The 20116-nt window shown below is 38.2% G+C and overlaps 1 protein-coding gene across 4 annotated transcripts in view; it reads right to left on the reverse strand.

Annotated features, from left to right (window-relative positions):
• The window catches only part of LOC144300677 (ubiquitin-conjugating enzyme E2 variant 2), a 57468-nt gene that overhangs the window by 13104 nt on the left and 24248 nt on the right, over window positions 1-20116 (reverse strand). For 3 of the 4 annotated variants that reach the window (XM_077876994.1, XM_077876995.1, XM_077876992.1), the window contains exons 2-3: window positions 6435-6583; window positions 1275-1400 (exon numbers count right to left, since the gene is read on the reverse strand). In XM_077876994.1, coding sequence (XP_077733120.1) covers window positions 1275-1400; window positions 6435-6583 — 275 coding nt within the window. The remainder of the gene's footprint in view (window positions 1-1274; window positions 1401-6434; window positions 6584-20116) is intronic. The other variant, XM_077876993.1, reaches the window with a different exon arrangement.

Raw genomic sequence — 20116 nt, forward strand, 5'->3', positions numbered from 1 at the left:
TGTCAGGGTCATGCTTTCATCGAGAGCACCCAGCAGGGAGGCACCAGCCATTTTGAGGCCTTGCTGTGGGCCTGCATATTTGACTGAGGGTTATGGTTTGGGGGGCTAGCTCTATGCTGAGGGCTCAACTTATTGCCAGAGGGAATTACAAATGTGGAATAGATGAAATATGGAATAAATCCTATCATGTTGGAATAGAATTAAAGGTACTGGCATATAAACTCATGGCTTTTAATAGATAATATATTGAGGTAGGTATGTAGATAGGAAGAAAAAAAGGAGGTTAAGGATAGGTATACACATGTGACATACTAGGTAAAATTTTTAAAAAGAGAGAATATATATAAAAGAAAAATTTTAAGATGCTAATTACCTCTGGTGAGGAAAAGAACACAGGGATGGGATGAGGAGAAGCCACAAGAAGTTAAGGATATTGATAATATTAGATGTTACTCATTATTATGTTGATAGATGATACTCATTATTATGTTGTTGCTATACTTCCTAACATGTATTTTGCATGTGAGCGAGCCCTCAATATGGCATCTCAAGAGTCTGGATTTAAGTCTTAACATGAACCTCAACAATCTACTCATACTGAATTTCAGTCTTTCCACTAACTCCCTGTGTGAATCAGGTAGAGCATGTCATTTTGGTTTATTTCCTTTAAACAGACAACAATGCTCAACCTTTTTGTTCTAATATGGACATAACTTGTTCCTCAAAGAAAAGCTTCCTCTTGAAGAATATTCATCCTTTTAGTCTCACCAAATGTACTGAACCTTAAAGAAAAATAACATTCAAAGAGAAATAATGGTCATCTTCATACCAAATAAGGCTTCAACTAAAATATGACTACTCAAGCAATTAATAAAATCCTAAGAGAATTGTGATTATCACATCTATCCAGGCTGGTTGGTTCATAAAGGTTTAAGGATAGGCTGACTTATAAGAGAAAAACAACATAAGATAAATTTCTTTTAGACTTCTAGCTAAACAAAGGTCCTTTCTTTAACTTTCTCCTGACTATATATTATGCATTTTATAAGAATAAAATGATTGGGGATCTCTGGGTGGCGCAGCGGTTTGGCGCCTGCCTTTGGCCTAGGGCGCGATCCTGGAGACCCGGGATGGAGTCCCACGTCGGGCTCCCAGTGCATGGAGCCTGCTTCTCCCTCTGCCTGTGTCTCTGCCTCTCTACATATATATCTATCATGAATAAATAAATAAAATCTTAAAAAAAAAAAAAGAATAAAATGACTAATTTAACTTACCATTCCACTGGAATTATTAATTCCATTCATATTAATTTTGGTTACAAATCTAACTGATGGAGGAGCTTCTGGGTATTTAGGTCCACATTCTACTTTCAGGCTATATATTCTGTTTTCATAATTTGTCTGGAAGGCAAAAAATAATAATAGTAATAATAACAATATTCAAGTGCTAATAAAGAGAAAAAGACAATAGGAATATATTAGATCTTACTTTATGATCAAGAATTTACTTTCCTACATTGAAATTTATTAACTTATATGACCAGAAAGAAATGCAGCAAGTGTACTTAAAAGTCAAGATTTTATAATATTAAAATTACTCTACAAAAAAAAATTATTCTACAAAGTTATATCAAAATGATCACAATTTGCTTTTGTGGAACAAACAATGCCTATAACAAAATTAAAAGGGAAAAACAAACCACTTAAATTCAGATTGTACTAAAAAGTTTATATTGCAGGGGGAAGGACTACTTGACTTGTGTCACACATATATAAAGGTTCCCATCTGGGGATCCCTGGGTGGCTCAGCGCTTTGGCATCTGCCTTTGGCCCAGGGCGTGAGCCTGGAGTCCCGGGATCGAGTCCCACATCGGGCTCCCTGCATGGAGCCTGCTTCTCCCTCTGCCTGTGTCTCTGTCTCTCTCTCTCTGTGTTTCTCATGAATAAATAAATAAAATCTTAAAATAAATAAATAAATAAATAAATAAATAAATAAATAAATAAATAAAAATAAAGGTTCCCATCTGTCCAGAACAATTCTAAGTCTTCCTACTGTCCCAGTTTTAATTATCAACAATACTTCTTCACTCTCAAAAGGGTTTGGCTGGACAATAAATTACACGGTTACCCCACTTACACAGCAATCAAAAACTTCTAGCCATAGGGAAAACACATATACCATCTTATAGCAATAAAACATAATTATTTCATGCCTGTTATTAATTATATTTATGCTACTTCATTAACTTTACGATTCATTAAATTCCATTTTCAGAGATACAACAGCAAACTTTATGTCTCCATATCATTTTGTTAATCAAGAAGTTGAACATCACCATATTATAAAACAGCCATTTTAAAGCTACCACACTAAAATACTTCCAGATTATTTAGGCTTATTTTCATGCTATAATTAACTCTTTATCTTTATGGCTTTTGCTCACTTGGTTAACTTATTAGGGTACAATTAATAATAGTAAAGTAAAAAATAAATAGAAGTGAGAATGTAATACCTGTTGGTTCCTGCATAAACCTGGAAAAAAACAAATAAGCTAACCATCTATAGATTTCACTTACCCAAACTGATCCACAGCTTCCTTTCCCTTAAGTAAGAGCTATTCCCAAGTGGAGGTCAGACCTGGGATATTAACCTACTGTAATTTAAAATGTATGCAACAATCTTGTACATATAATTATTAAATATTTTGACACTTTAGAAAGAAATACCTGTATAAAAATCATCCCAGTTTAATAGCACACATCCATTAACAACATGCTCAGCACTTTGGATATGTATAGAAAGGACTAAAATCAGAGAGATCTCCAAGAAATCATCCAGTCTGTGGTTCTCCAATCTGGATACATATTAGCTTCACTACAAAACTTATGTTAAAAAATAATAATAGCCCTGAAAAATTCTACAATGTTAAAAATATTCACAGTATGTAGAAACAACCAAAACACTCACACTTTGCTGGGAACAAACTGTTTTGGAAACAATTTGGCATTTTCTTATAAGTAATTGTATACCTACCCTATGATGTAGCAATTCCATTCCTAAGGATTTTATTTTAAAAAAGAAAATGGGAACAAACACGTTCACCAGACTTTTAAAAGAATGCTCATAGCAGCTTTCTTTCTAATAACCACAAAGTAGATAAAAATCCAAATACCATAAACACAGCTGATAAACACATTGCGGTACATATTCATATAGTAAAATACTACTGCATAATAAGAAGAAACATACTCCTACTATATGGAACTCAGCTATATCTCTAAGATACTATGCTGAATCAAAAGAAGCAGACCAATAAATATACACACTGCATGATTCCACTTATACAAAGTTCTACAAACTGCAAAACTTCTCCAAGGTGCAGGAAGTAGTGCCTACGGTGGAGGTGGGAAGAGGCAGAGGTATATCTAGAGTATAGGCAACAACGTGTATTTGTGGAAACTCATGGTAAGATTTGTGCATTTTATTATATGTAAATTATACCTCAATTTTTTTTTTTAAGTTAAGAAACTCTAAGCCAGACTTTTGATCTAATTCAATGCTTAGAGTAAACATCATCTTAACTTTGAACAACTTGGGACTAATTTTACAACCTCTAAATTTAAAAAAACAGCCACATCTCTCTGTTATCTAATAAAACAGCAAAAAAATAAAGCAAGTGAGAAAGAGAGCGAGAATATTTACTAAATATATACTATAAGTCAGGTCCCTTCCTATTGTGTAATTATTACATCATTTAATTCTCCATATTTCTTTTTTTTTTTAAAGACTATTTATTATTTGAGAGAGAGAAAGAGACCAAGGTGAAAGGTAGAAGGATACAGAGAATCTCAAGAAGACTCTGCACTGAGTACGAAGTCCGACGGGGCACAATCCCACAATCCAGAGATCATGACCTGAGCTGAAATCAAGAGTGAGACGCTTAACTGACTAAGCCACCCAGGCACCCCTCCATATACCTAAAGATGAGTATAGTATCTCCATTTATATATAAAGAAACTTGGAAAAGTTACTAAACCTCTAATGCTAAAAAAATATTGCTTCAGAAAATTTAAAACACAAACATATATGGAAAAATAAAATTACTGAACATATAAATTCAAACAAATAACATAAAAAAACAGGGATCTTAATAATATACTAAAAAAAGATTTAAAAACCACTAATCAAGTAGCAGTATGATGAGATAAAAATTTTCCCATTATCCTGGTTAGATGTAGATACCTAAAGCTGAGGACAAACTAACTGCTCTCAACATGGCACCTTCTGAAGCAAAAACAACTAAGGCGAGACAGCAACCCCTGTAGGTTTTATTAAAAGGCAACTGAATGAGTACACAAGGACTCACCATCACTGGGTCCCACATGCTCCAGTAAGGGAGGTAGGTAGAGAGAGGGTGGGTGATCACTGGCTGGCTGGAAAGATGCTGTGCCTTTGTAAGGTGCACCCTTCTTGTCTCTTCCTGGCACTCAAAGGAAGTGAGAAGAAGCTCCAAGACCTCCACCCTCAGAAAGGGGAAGGCCCAATGAACAGAAGCCCAGCATGCCACTGGTAGCTCTGTATCTACATGCACCTTTGGAGCAAGCTAGACCCACTCCTCCCCAAGCTAAAACAGCCTCCACTATGCACTAGCACAGCCTGGACACAGGGGCTTCCTGCAGTCCAGTGACACCAGGAAAGGCAGCTAGTTTGGTGAGTCCTGCTGGTGACCCCATGGTGTGAGATAAAGTGGAAGTAGCTCTTCTACATTTGGGAACTATGATATGGGACAGTCCACAAAAATCACTGAGGAATTCATATACAAGCTCCAAAACATTCTTAAAGTTTACAGTCCACTGGAGGTAGTGCCCGGAGAAAACCTTAATCTAAATAATTTCAAATTGGTACTCTACCAAGCTCAGACCATCAAATCGTCAAACTACTCATTAAAAATGTTCATAAATTAAAGCACTTTTTTTTAAACCATCAGACCATAGTAATAATGCTCACATGCAGTGAAAATCAAGGTTTTCATTATAAATACCAAGTTATAAAATACATCAAGAATCTTAACCATCGGGCAGCCCAGGTGGCTCAGTGGTTTAGCGCTGCCTGATTCAGCTCAGGGTGAGATCTCAGAGTACCGGGATAGAGTCCAACATGGGCTCCCTGCATGGAACCTGCTTCTCCCTCTGCCTGTGTCTCTGCCTCTCTCTGTGCGTGTCTGTCTCTCTTTCATGAAAAAATAAATCTTAAAAAAAAATATCTTAGCCATCAATATTATATTTCCTTCCTCAAATATCTGATGGAAAAATCAAAGCAGTGAAAGGAAAGAGTTTGTTAGGTTAGTAGTGTGCTCAAATTTTGCAAAGGAATACCAGAAAACATAAAACATACATTAATTCACTCTCTAAAATTAACACTGCTGATTACTTGGGTCCATTTTTCTTTTGTAATCATCAAAAGGAAATCTAAACTCTATCCAACAGCAAAAACAGTTGGAATGCTCTCATCATAAGGTAGTCAATAGTATATAAAACCAAAGACTAAAAAAAAAAACTCCTTCAAATTGGTGTTCTTTCCAGCAAGTCAAGAACACTACATAATTCATATTTCAAAGACTCACTGCCAAGAATGCAATAAATGGGACCTTTGAGTAAGGAATGCAATGTAGAAAAATATTTCCCCAGTCTAGAAAAGATTTTGAGTAAAAATAAAACTTCATAAACTTAAGACCTAAGAATAAAATACAATAGGTCTGTTGCCAACAATACTAGAAAATATGCAAAAAAATCACATACTTTTCTATATACTTAATTAATGAAGAAATTGAGGCCTATCACATTTAGAAGGCAAGTCAAATGTCAAAAGGACAAAGATTAGTGTGTACTCAATAGAAACCAATTCAGAAACCCTTGATTACACATACAGCAGATTAGTAACATGTTATGTCAAAATATACTGTTTTCTCTTCCCAAATAACCCCTCCATTTCCTCACCTTTTCTCCTCTCTATCTGGAATGTTCTCCATCCCCATCACCACCTTCTGAAATCCTACCAGTCAGTCCTTTAAGGCTCATTCCAAAGGCAACTTCCTCCACTGTTCAGCCTTCCTCAATTATTCCAGCTAGAAGAAACATATTCTAAAGTCCCGTAGTGAACTTTCTCTGCCATATTTAGAATCTGTTATATGTATTTATTTTTTCTCCTCTACTAAACTGCAAACACCTTGACAATCTTTCCCCCCCCAGTCCTCCATACAAATCAAGCATTATACCCTACACACAGGAAGCATCAATAAATGTATACAAAATGAATTAAGAGGGAGGAACTGCTTCAGTCAGAAGTGATAATTTTAATATCAATACTATAAAGTAAAATGCTTACTCTAAAATGACAATAAATAATAGAAAAAATATATAATATTTAGCACTGACCCTTGGTGGCCCAATAATCATGCCTGTCCACCTTGTAAGTGTCATATCTTCATCATCTTCAAGGCCCCAGCTAACCGTACCATCGCCTACTCCTTTTTGTCCTTCTTCAAGTTCTTCCAACAAGCGAAAATTACGAGGAACTTTAACGCCTATACAAAAGAATGTCAATGTAAATGTAAAAAGCCTATAATTACAAGAGCTGCATATATTCAAATTCAGCTTTTTCCAAATTAATTTTTATAATTTATTTTAAATTATAGACAAAAATTCCCTTTAAGCATTCTGCCCAAAAAAATGCTCAATCTAAAAACCGCACAAAATGAAAACACTAAAGAAAGCACTGTACCAAATATTAACTGCAATATAGAACATTTACATAAATTCCTAATTAATGTTATCCTGACATAAATCAATCATAAGGAAATCATTATAAAATGAGTATTTTCCATAACTGAGAATCTGTTCCAAGCCTAAAACACTGCATCGAATAAATGGGCAAAGGGCAGCCCAGGTGGCTCAGCAGCTTAGCACCCGCCTTCAGCCCAGGGTGTGATCCTGGCGACATCGGAACTGGTCCCGCGTCGGGCTCCCTGCATGGAGCCTGCTTCTGCCTGTGTCTGTGCCCCTCTGCCCCCCTCTCTCTCTCTCATGAATAAATAGATTAAATCTTTAAAAAAAAAAAACACACTCACAAATAAATGGGCAAAGACCAGAAAGTTCATAAAAGCTCAAATTCATATATATACTCTATTGCTTTTCTAAGACTAGAATTATGTTCCATCTTTTAAAAAGTACTAGAGGGTACTATTTTTTTCTAGAATGCTTACGCAGCTCCACCCATAGTCCCCAATCTCCTTTCCTGTTCTCATCCCAAACCAGTAGGATCTTACCTTTCCCATGTTGGTGCTTAATCATTACTTGGACAGTTCCTCCATTTGAGAACAAGTCTCGTTATGGATGTAGGATCTGCCCTTCACCTCTGGGCCCAACCTTACCAATTATTCATGATCCACTAGCCCTTCTCACATTTCCCCTTCTTTAGAACTCATCACCTCTATTTCTAAAATCTTAACAGAAGTCTTCCTCTTTACCTAGAATTTCCTAGAATTCACAGTTTTCACTTTTATTCTCGATTAACCTGGTCTTTGCCACCATTGTGACCTCCAACCCCTAGAATCCAACCATGATTCCTCTAATTGACCACAACCTTTCCTAAAATTATTGGCTTGGCATCTCCATAGGATGGACCCTGTTGTCTCCCAAGTTCTCCATAGCATCTAGCCTGAAACATCCCCTAGCTCCACCACAGAAGTCCTGAAAAAATTAGGTAAATGCCCTCAGAAGCCTCTCTCTCTCTCTGGCTCTGGAGCTTGTGCATATGTGCTTGTGCATGCTCTGTCTCTCAAGCATGCACATACACAGCTATGAAGCAGAAAGGACATCTCTTTTATATATGTGTATATATATATACATATACACACACACACACACACATAGATTTTTAGTGACATCTCTTCTAAAGAGACTATCATTTGTGTTAACTTCTCTCTCTTGGTAAAACCAAAACATCTTTCACTTACTAATTCATAGTAATCCTTCTGGACATACAATGAAAAAACAGTAAATACTGGAACATGGAAGAACACTAGCCATTTTATGTGCTGGCTTTATTTTTTAAAAAGTGCTTGGAAATCTTGGGTCACAGAAATACAGAGCTGTCATAAATCACAAGAAACAAGAGTAGCCATTACTTTAACTCCTATGATTGTATGCTACTTAAATACCTTATTCTACTTAACCCTACAAACACCCACTCTACACCTGTAGGAATTCAGGTATGGAGAAGTTATGTGACCTACCCAAAGTCACACGGCTGTAAGAGCCTCAGTTTCTAGACCAAAGCCACTTTCACTCATTAGGCTGCACAGCAATACAAACTACACAGGCAGCATATCCTGGCAGAGATCTAGGAATCAGACTGCCCAAGTCTAGTTCAGCTAACCATTTGACATGTGATCCCCCCAGCCCTGTCTTCTCAGCTATAAAAGTGAGTAACAGAAGTTCTTACATCACAGAATCACTGTGAAAATTAAATAAGATAATCCATCTTAAACTCAATAAATGCTGACTATGATGATCATTTTAGTATTTTATTTTATTCTTTTTAAAGATTTTATTTATTCACGAGACAGAGAGAGGCAGAGACACAGGCAGAGGGAGAAGCAGGCTCCATGCAGGGAGCCCGATGCAGGACTGGATCCCGGTACTCCAGGATCACACCCTGAGCCAAAGGCGGTGCTAAACCGCCACCCAGGGAACTCCTAGTATTTGATTTTAGATAGAATTACATAAAACTTCTATTAACCTGCATCTAAGCTACGTGAGAAGGAAAGTTCTTTGTCCAATCCTATAGGGTGGCCCCTAGAAATTTTATCCTAAGCTGTAAGTTTCTATTCACCTAACATTGGGACATATGCTATGCTATTTTCCTATAGATTTATAGTCATGACCTACAATACATTGCTACTGAACTGCTTTTTAAAGTAATCTTAAAGGAGCTTGATTATCCTTACACTTATGGAGTCATTCCCTAAGAATTATTCTAAATTTGCATTGAATTTTGTTGCCTATTTAATAAACAATTCAAACAAGTGACCTTTATAAACACCCAAGCTACAAAGTAAACAATGTAAAATTAATGTTTCTTTTTACATAAATGCCATAAAAGTGGTAAACCTAGTTATTGCTAAACTTTTCACCCTTTACCTTTATATAGCATTTTGGGAAAATACTTCTAAGACTGATAGACCAATTATTGAAATACTAACATTTAAAAAGTTATAGCAGCTAAGTCTATTTGCTTTTAAAGTATAAGACAAGAAAAAAAAAAGCCACTAAGCCATATTTTCAAATTCGGTACTAGAGCACTCTGGTTTTATTTCACCCAATCACTATGATCTGTGAAGGAAAAAAAGTCACAAGATGCGGATGTTGCTCCATGAAAACTCAAGTGTGTACATAAGCTGCCCTCTGGATCTCTTGCCATCTATGAACCTTCTTCTATAGTTCTACTTGTCTTTTTCCTATATGTCTATGTGTGTTGGGTTTTTTTTTAATAGTTTTAAATATTTTAACTCTTTAGGATGGGATTTTTATTAAAAGAAAAAAAAAGTAACCCATAAATCCACCCCTTTCTAGGTGAAACATAAAATGCTGTCGATTTTTTGGTTCAAAAGAACACCAAAGAATGCCAAAGATCATCTAGTCCAAAATCTAATACTTCAGACTAATGAAAATTATCACCAGGAAATGTTAGGTGATTATATCTATATATAGGTATAGATTAATAGTCACTTAACTTGGTTGACAAACCAAGTCAAAAATCTATGTCCTGTCTTCTCCACTAATCTAGTCTCCTCTTTAGTCCATTACAATGAACCTGCACTCCTGGGGGTAATAATACCAAAAACGGTAACATTCATAACCAAAACTGTGAATGCCTAGAAAACATGTTTCCAGCTTTAAATCTCAAGGATATCAAATTCCAAATCCCTTGCCTTTATTTCCCATGATACCAAAAATAAGGGCATAAAGATTACCGAATAAATAGAATAAATCTTGTCATGCAATATTAGGAAAAGATATCCCAACTCTAAGTTTTTACCTTTTTCAAGTTACAGCGAAATAAGACCTTGAATAGCAGTAAGTCTATAAATCTATCCACACAAACATAAGAAATGACAGGAAACAAACTTACCAGCAGTTTGCAATTAATCATCTAAATTAAAGTTGAAAGGTAGTATGGTTTGATAGAGTAGTGTGGATTCTAGTTTCAGCTGATGGTAAACAGTCTAAGATATACAAAAGTCCCCCAAATTCAGAAATAATTATTACCATTTTAGTGTATTTCTCTTCAGATTATTTCCCATGTACAATCTATGATTCCTATGCTTTTTTCCCCAAATGAGATCTTGACTCATGGTTTTATAACTTCCTTTCCCCCCGTTATGAACATATTTCTATGGCAAGCATAATCAAGTACCATTTTTAAATGCCCCAATAAATAATATTAGTCTTGCTTGAGGATCAGGGGTAGGGAAACTGGACCAGGGGAATCGTTGCCCACTCAAAAATTAAAGGAAAACACCTGTAGGAATGGAATAAATCTTTTGTCTTCTGTGCTTTTCAACCATCCTTTAGCTGGTCCTCAAGAACACCCAAATTAACTATGGGACCCTTTCCCTCATCCCTCAAAGTATCTATGAGATAAGGAAGACAGTATCTGGGTCTTGTGTGCTGTGGAATATGGTCAGACTGTTTCCCTGCCCCCTGCAGAGTTCTTAGGCATGGGTTGCAACAAACCTGAGCAGACAGACACACTGTTAAGAAGTCCCACCTGGGGATCCCTGGGTGGCTCAGCAGTTTAGTGCCTGCCTTTGGCCTGGGGCATGATCCTGGAGTCTCAGGATTGAGTCCCACGTCAGGCTCCTTGCATGGAGCCTACTTCTCCCTCTGTGTGTCTGCCTCTCTCACTCTTTCTCTGTGTCTCTCATGAATAAATAAATAAATAAAATCTTAAAAAAACAAACAAACAAACAAAAAAAGAAGCCCCACCTGTGATTTACATTGTCTGGGTCTGCCCTATTGTGGGAGTTCTGAGTTCTCCTCAAACACCCAACAAGCTGACTTGATTTTTAATAAAATATTTATTGAGCACCTCCTACAAGACAAACATCTGCTAAAAGCTTTAAAGACAAAAGTACTTCATTAAATCTCACCTTGTAAACTGATACAATAGCACCATTTCACTAAGTAAAAAAAAAAAAAACTAAGGCTTAAATTATTGGGTTGAGCCTTATAAAATGAAACTGCTGCTTTCAGGTATCTTTTTAACAGAAAGAGTAATCTCATAAAATTCAATCTAACTACATGGAGAATGAGTCAGGGTTGAATCTCTTAGCCATTATTCTCCAATGCCTTGTCATGTAACCTACTAGTCCCAGGTGAAACTCATTTCCCTAGCTACTGCTAACTTGTCCCCAAGTCCCTGCAAATCTGATGGGGATGAGAGACACATCTTGACCAACTGGAGAAGCAACTCTGACAAAATGCTGTTCTGAACTCTCTTAAAAAGAACCTTTCTATATGTCACACACTGGGTGCACTCAAAGCAAAATACTCCTTCCCGGGGAAATAATATAGTATTTTATATTTTTCAAATTATTTTCTCATACAACCATCTGTGTATTAAAAAAAATCTTTTGAGGGATGATGGGTAGCTATATCTACATTTACAAAGACCAAAAACATGAAGTAACTAACTCAAGACCACAGCAAGCTAGTAGCTGAGTCAAAATAATTCAAATTTCCTAACACAGGTACAACATTCTGTCACTGTATACTACATCTCAAAATCCAGAAAATTTTATTCATTTTTTTTAAGTCTATGCCCAGTGTTGGGCTTGAACTCATGACCCCAAGATCAATAGTCACATACATGCTCTACCAACTGAGCCCTCCAGGTACCCCAAAATCCAGATAATTTTTTTAAAAGGGTAGGGAAATTACAGAATGCATACAACTGAAAATACACATTTTCCAAAAATCATTCATTGTTGGAATTTGTCATATAAACAAAAATATTATTCATAGATAGTTGTTTAAAGATTCAAATGTGAGTTACAATAAAAAATAAACTTTAAAAAACATAGATATATACATAGATATAGATTAGTAGTGTCAAGAAAGGCAATCTTGCTTTTGCATGCTCCAAGATGGGAAAATGCTAAGAATTAACAAATGGTTGGTTCTGCTTTTTCATAGTGTTTTGTGTGAGGTGGGTATGGCTGGGATCTTTAACGTTCCAGGGAGCTTTTGTCCATAAGGAAGAACTTTACTACTGTTTATTCTTTCACTAATACTAATTTTGAAAAAAAAAAATGTTTGATATTAAACAAGCTTTAAAAAAAATAAAAAATAAACAAGCTTTATAAACCCAATCTGTAAGTATTGAAACATTGATGACAAGCTGATTCCATTCTCTTTGGCTTTTAGTTAAAAAGAGGTCGGTTAATGTTTCTTTGTTGCATCTTTTTTAATAGTTTAAATGTCAAAACACATTAGCGAGTACAAAATTTATTATGACTGGAACAAAAGTATCTATGTTTCTTCATTATTCCTATAATTCCAAATAGAATAGATTTCCTTATTTAAATAATTTTGTTATTTCGCTTTCTCAGAGTATTACCATAAATAAAATGGATTCTATAAATAAATAAATAAACAAAAATATTGTAAAGTGTTAAAATTTAAGTGCAAGAAACTTCTGATTTGTAGTGCTTAAAATCAAAAATTAATAAATTTATAAAAGTTCTCTGAATAATACAATTTTGTAGTAATTTAAGACTCAAATATTTGTTTGATTTTAACATTATTATCTTCCTTAACAGGACAAACAAAATTATGAAAACACGATGTAGAAGAACATAGATAAGACAGCAAACTATCAGGAGACCTACATTTTATCATCCATTCACTACTATATTAATTCATTCCTTCACTCAACAATCATTTGATTACTACTGGATTCAGTTACTCTGCTACGCAGTTGACACCAAGAGAACTAAAACATTTTTTTGCCCTCAAGAGCAAGACTAACTAATGGGAGGAGCCCCAAAACAGATACATGCATGTATGAAACAAGATATATAGAAAAGGCCACATTAAAAGGAAGCAAGAATCCAGATCAAAGGAGACTGGACAAACATGACAACCAAACACAATCTTGAATCATGTACCAGACTAGAAATTACTATTATTTTGCTTTAAAGCACATTAGCAGGGGGAGGAGTTAAGACAGCAGAGGAGTAGGGAGAGACCCTAAGTTTGTCTCATCCCTGGAATACAACTATATAGTTATCAAATCATGCTGAACAACCAAGAAATCAATCAGAGGTCTGATAAAACAAATGCCACAAGTCTACCAGAAGAAAAGCAACCACCGACTGGAAGGTAGGAGGTGTGGAGGAGGTACTTGAATCTGGTGTGAAATACCTGAGGACACAGCAGAGGGGAAGAAGCCTACTTAAAGAGGCTACCAGAAAGTATTATTAGCAGCAAAGTTCAAAATCAAAACTTTTAGAAGTCCGCAACAGTGGAGTACATGCCTAGCTTAAAGGTACTCAGATGGTGAAGCAGGCAGAATCCCATGTGTGACAGTGTGGTGTCAGGATCCCGGGGTCCCAAGAGGAAAGAGTGACACCTAAGTGTGGTAGGGTTCCTAGGCATAGGACTATGGAAGCCGGCTGAGAACAGCAAGTCTAGGTGGCCGCTTTCTGCTCTGTGTTGCATAAATCGAGAACCACTGCATGATCACACTATCACTTTCCTGGGACGGGTCCAGCAAAAGGCAGAAACGTGGCAAGACCCTCCCTGGGAGGAAGTGAGGTCTGCATTGAGAAAGTTCCTAAAATTTGAAGTTCCGAAACTCGCTCATGTGCCTGAGATAAAAATGCTTAGACACAGGCAGGGTAAACATAGAGTTCTGATTGAAACCAGGAGACAAGGGTGACTTACTGCTCTTCAATGAGGGCTCACTGAAGACTGGGGGGCCCAAATTTTCAGCTCCAAGGCTGGAGAGCTATGGCACTGCCATATATTCATCACAGGCATTGGAGCTGAAAGCCTTCAGGGAGCAAAACAGCGCCACCTAGTGGAGACCGGAGCTGCTAACACCAAGCCCTGCTCCCTGCACACTTGAGGCACCTGAGAATCAGCACAACAGGCCCCTCCCCCAGAAGACCACCAAAAACAACTTCCTCACACCAAGTTTACTGATGATAGAGGGGGCTGCAAGGCATCAGCTCCAGGGGAAAACAATAACGAGCATTCTTTGTATTTTTATTCTTTAGTCTTTTACTACTACTTCTTCACATACTGTCTCACTTTTTTCTTTTTTTAATTCTTTTCATTTTTATACATACCACTTTTTTTTTAGTTTTTTGGTTCCCTTCATTGTATTTTGTTTTATTTTATATACTTTTTCTTTCTTATTTTGGGATCTAGTTTATCAAGCACACCAAAAAACACTCAAGATCTAGTTTGGGGGGTGGATTTTTTGTTAGTGGTGTTATTTATGGTTTTATTCTTTTTCTCTCTTCTTTTCTTTCCCAGACTTGATGAGATAGAGAAAATGACCCCAAAAGAATGAATGGAAGATAGTACTCACAGCAAGGGAGTTAATACAGATATAAGATGTCTGAACTAAAATTTAAAACGAATATTAAGATACTAGGTGGGCTTTAAAAAAAAAAGATACTGGGTGGGCTTGTAAAATGCGTAAAAGACACTAGAGAATCCTTTACTGTGGCGATAAAAGAACTAAAATCCAATCAGGCTGAAATTACAAACGTAGCCTGAACAAATGGAAGAACCGAGATGCAATCTCCAGGGGAGGCCATAAAAATGAGGAAGAACAAAGAGAAGAGCGAATCAGTAATAGAGAAAATAAAACTATAGGAAATAATGAAGTTGAAAAAAAAAGAGGGAAAGAAAACTATTAGATCAAGAAGATAGACAACTAGGCGATTTCATAAAGCAAAATAATATACATATTATAGGAGTTCAAAAGAAGAGCGGGAAAACGGGGCAGAAGTTTACTGAACAAATTATGGCTGAGAACTTCCCTAATGTGGGGAAGGAAACTGGCATTCAAGTTCAAGAGGCACAGAGAACTCCCCTCAAAATCAACAAAAATAGGTTAACACCTCCACATATTATAGTGAAACTACCAAAATACAAAGATAAAGAGAGGGACACCTGTGTGGCTCAGCGGTTGAGCGTCTACCTTTAGCTCAGGGCATGATTCCGGGATTCGGGATCGAGTCCCACATCGAGCTCCCTGTGAGGGATCTATCAACAAGAAAACCTAACAATCATAAAAATTTATGTCCCTAGCATGAGAGCACCCAAATATATAAATCAAATAATAAGAAACCTAAAGCAACTCACTGACAATAATACAAGGCTAAATAATAGTAGAGGGCTTTAACACTACACTCACAGAAATAGGCACACCCAAGCAGAATATCAACAAGGGAACAAGGGCTTTGAATGACATACTGGACTAGATAGCCTCCCAGGGGAATTCTACATATAAAGAAAAATACCAAAAGAAAAAAAAAAAAAAGAAAAATACCTATTCTTTGCAAACTCTTCCAAAAAAATTGAAATGGAAAGAAAACTTCCAAACTCTTTTATCTTGATCCCCAAACCAGACAAAGACTCCACCAAAAAGAAGTACAGACCCTGATAAACACAGATGCAAAAATTCTCACCTCTTAAAAAAGGGTGGGGTGGGGTGGGGGGATGCCTGGGTAGCTCAGAGGCTTAGCGCCTGCTTTTGGCCCAGGACTGAGTCCCACCCACATCGGGCTCCCTGCTTGGAGCCTGCTTCTCCCTCTGTGTCTCTGCCTCTCTCTCATGAGTAAATAAATAAATAAAATCTTAAAAAAATATTTCTCACCAAAATACTAGCTAATAGAATCCAAGAGTACATCAAAAGGATTATTCACCACAACCACCAGGAGTGGGATTTATTGCTGGGCTGCAGGAGTGATTCAATATCTGCAAATCAACCAATGTGATACACTATATTAATTTTTTAAACAATAAGAACCATATGATCCGGCTCTGGGAGGAGCAAGATGGCGGAAGAGCAGGGTCCCCAAATCACCTGTCTCCACCAAACTACCTAGAAAACCTTCAAATCATCCTGAAAATCTATGAATTCGGCCTGAGACTTAAAGAGAGCAGCTGGAATGCTACAGTGAGAAGAGTTCGCGCATCTATCAAGGTAGGAAGACGGGGAAAAAGAAATAAAGGAACAAAGGCCTCCAAGGGGGAGGGGCCCCGCGAGGAGCCGGGCTGAGGCCGGGGCGAGTGTCCCCAGGACAGGAGAGCCCCGTCCCGGAGGAGCAGGAGCTGCACCGACCTTCCCGGGGGAAAGGGGCTCGCGGGGAGGTGGAGCAGGACCCAGGAGGGCGGGGATGCCCTCGGGCTCCCAGGGACACTAACAGACACCTGCGCCCCGGGAGAGTGCGCCGAGCTCCCTAAGGGCTGCAGCGCGCACGGCGGGACCCGGAGCAGCTCGGGGGGCTCGGGCAGAGGAAGAGGCTCCGTGCGGAGGGGGCTGCGCGGTTCCAGGAGCAGCTCGGAGGGGCTCGGGGGCGGCTCCGCGGAGGGGGCTGCGTGGCCCGGGAGCGCGAATCCACCAGCGCAGGATCCGGAGCACAGGGCGCCGGGACACAGCCCAGGATCCCGCCTCCCCCGGGACAGGCAGAGGCCGGGAGGGCCCAGGACAGCGAGGACGCTCCTGCCCCAGCTGAGCACATCAGCGGCCCCGCCCCGGAGCCTCCAGGCCCTGCAGACGGAGTTCCTGCCGGAGCTGAATCCAGGTTTCCAGAGCTGCCCCGCCACTGGGGCTGTTCCTCCTGCGGCCTCACGGGGTAAACAACCCCCACTGAGCCCTGCACCAGGCAGGGGCACAGCAGCTCCCCCAACTGCTAACACCTGAAAATCAGCACAACAGGCCCCTCCCCCAGAAGATCAGCTAGACAGACAACTTCCAGGAGAAGCCAAGGGTCTTAAAGAACGCAGAATCAGAAGATACTCCCCGGTGGTTTTTTGTTTGTTTGTTTTTGTTTTTGTTTTTGTTTTCTTTTGCTTTTTGATTTGTTTCCTTCCCCACCCCCTTTTTTTCTCCTTTCTTTTTCTTTCTCTTTTTCTTCTTCTTTTTTTTTTTTTTTTCGTTTTTTTTTTCTTTTTCTTCCCCTTTTTTTTTTCTTTCTCTTTTCTTTCCTTCTTTCTCTCCTCTCTTTTTCTCTTTTTCCCAATACAACTTGCTTTTGGCCACTCTGCACTGAGCAAAATGACTAGAAGGAAAACCTCACCTCAAAAGAAAGAATCAGAAACAGTCCTCTCTCCCACAGAGTTACAAAATCTGGATTACAATTCAATGTCAGAAAGCCAATTCAGAAGCACTATTATACAGCTACTGGTGGCTCTAGAAAAAAGTATAAAGGACTCAAGAGACTTCATGACTGCAGAATTTAGAGCTAATCAGGCAGAAATTAAAAATCAATTGAATGAGATGCAATCCAAACTAGAAGTCCTAACGTCGAGGGTTAACGAGGTGGAAGAACGAGTGAGTGACCTAGAAGACAAGTTGATAGCAAAGAGGGAAACTGAGGAAAAAAGAGACAAACAATTAAAAGACCATGAAGATAGATTAAGGGAAATAAACGACAGCCTGAGGAAGAAAAACCTACCTTTAATTGGGGTTCCCGAGGGCGCCGAAAGGGACAGAGGGCCAGAATATGTATTTGAACAAATTCTAGCTGAAAACTTTCCTAATCTGGGAAGGGAAACAGGCATTCAGATCCAGGAAATAGAGAGATCCCCCCCTAAAATCAATAAAAACCGTTCAACACCTCGACATTTAATTGTGAAGCTTGCAAATTCCAAAGATAAAGAGAAGATCCTTAAAGCAGCAAGAGACAAGAAATCCCTGACTTTTATGGGGAGGAGTATTAGGGTAACAGCAGACCTCTCCACAGAGACCTGGCAGGCCAGAAAGGGCTGGCAGAATATATTCAGGGTCCTAAATGAGAAGAACATGCAACCAAGAATACTTTATCCAGCAAGGCTCTCATTCAAAATGGAAGGAGAGATAAAGAGCTTCCAAGACAGGCAGCAACTAAAAGAATATGTGACCTCCAAACCAGCTCTGCAAGAAATTTTAAGGGGGCCTCTTAAAATTCCCCTTTAAGAAGAAGTTCAGTGGAACAGTCCACAAAAACAAGGACTGAATAGATATCATGATGACACTAAACTCATATCTGTCAATAGTAACTCTGAACGTGAACGGGCTTAATGACCCCATCAAAAGGCGCAGGGTTTCAGACTGGATAAAAAAGCAGGACCCATCTATTTGCTGTCTACAAGAGACTCATTTTAGACAGAAGGACACCTACAGCCTGAAAATAAAAGGTTGGAGAACCATTTACCATTCGAATGGTCCTCAAAAGAAAGCAGGGGTAGCCATCCTTATATCAGATAAACTAAAATTTACCCCAAAGACTGTAGTGAGAGATGAAGAGGGACACTATATCATACTTAAAGGATCTATTCAACAAGAGGACTTAACAATCCTCAATATATATGCCCCGAATGTGGGAGCTGCCAAATATATAAATCAATTATTAACCAAAGTGAAGAAATACTTAGATAATAATACACTTATACTTGGTGACTTCAATCTAGCTCTTTCTATACTCGATAGGTCTTCTAAGCAAAACATCTCCAAAGAAACGAGAGCTTTAAATGATACACTGGACCAGATGGATTTCACAGATATCTACAGAACTTTACATCCAAACTCAACTGAATACACATTCTTCTCAAGCGCACATGGAACTTTCTCCAGAATAGACCACATATTGGGTCACAAATCGGGTCTGAACCGATACCAAAAGATTGGGATTGTCCCCTGCATATTCTCGGACCATAATGCCTTGAAATTAGAACTAAATCACAACAAGAAGTTTGGAAGGACCTCAAACACATGGAGGTTAAGGACCATCCTGCTAAAAGATAAAAGGGTCAACCAGGAAATTAAGGAAGAATTAAAAAGATTCATGGAAACTAATGAGAATGAAGATACAACCGTTCAAAATCTTTGGGATGCAGCAAAAGCAGTCCTAAGGGGGAAATACATCGCAATACAAGCATCCATTCAAAAACTGGAAAGAACTCAAATACAAAAGCTAACCTTACACATAAAGGAGCTAGAGACAAAACAGCAAATAGATCCTACACCCAAGAGAAGAAGGGAGTTAATAAAGATTCGAGCAGAACTCAACGAAATCGAGACCAGAAGAACTGTGGAACAGATCAACATAACCAGGAGTTGGTTCTTTGAAAGAATTAATAAGATAGATAAACCATTAGCCAGCCTTATTAAAAAGAAGAGAGAGAAGACTCAAATTAATAAAATCATGAATGAGAAAGGAGAGATCACTACCAACACCAAGGAAATACAAACGATTTTAAAAACATATTATGAACAGCTATACGCCAATAAATTAGGCAATCTAGAAGAAATGGACGCATTCCTGGAAAGCCACAAACTACCAAAACTGGAACAGGAAGAAATAGAAAACCTGAACAGGCCAATAACCAGGGAGGAAATTGAAGCAGTCATCAAAAACCTCCCAAGACACAAGAGTCCAGGGCCAGATGGCTTCCCAGGAGAATTTTATCAAACGTTTAAAGAAGAAATCATACCTATTCTCCTAAAGCTGTTTGGAAAGATAGAAAGAGATGGAGTACTTCCAAATTCGTTCTATGAAGCCAGCATCACCTTAATTCCAAAGCCAGACAAAGACCCCGCCAAAAAGGAGAATTACAGACCAATATCCCTGATGAACATGGATGCAAAAATTCTCAACAAGATACTGGCCAATAGGATCCAACAGTACATTAAGAAAATTATTCACCATGACCAAGTAGGATTTATCCCTGGGACACAAGGCTGGTTCAACACCCGTAAAACAATCAATGTGATTCATCATATCAGCAAGAGAAAAACCAAGAACCATATGATCCTCTCATTGGATGCAGAG

The sequence above is a fragment of the Canis aureus genome, chromosome 28 (assembly GCF_053574225.1).
Source record: "Canis aureus isolate CA01 chromosome 28, VMU_Caureus_v.1.0, whole genome shotgun sequence".
NCBI classification, from domain to species: domain Eukaryota; kingdom Metazoa; phylum Chordata; class Mammalia; order Carnivora; family Canidae; genus Canis; species Canis aureus.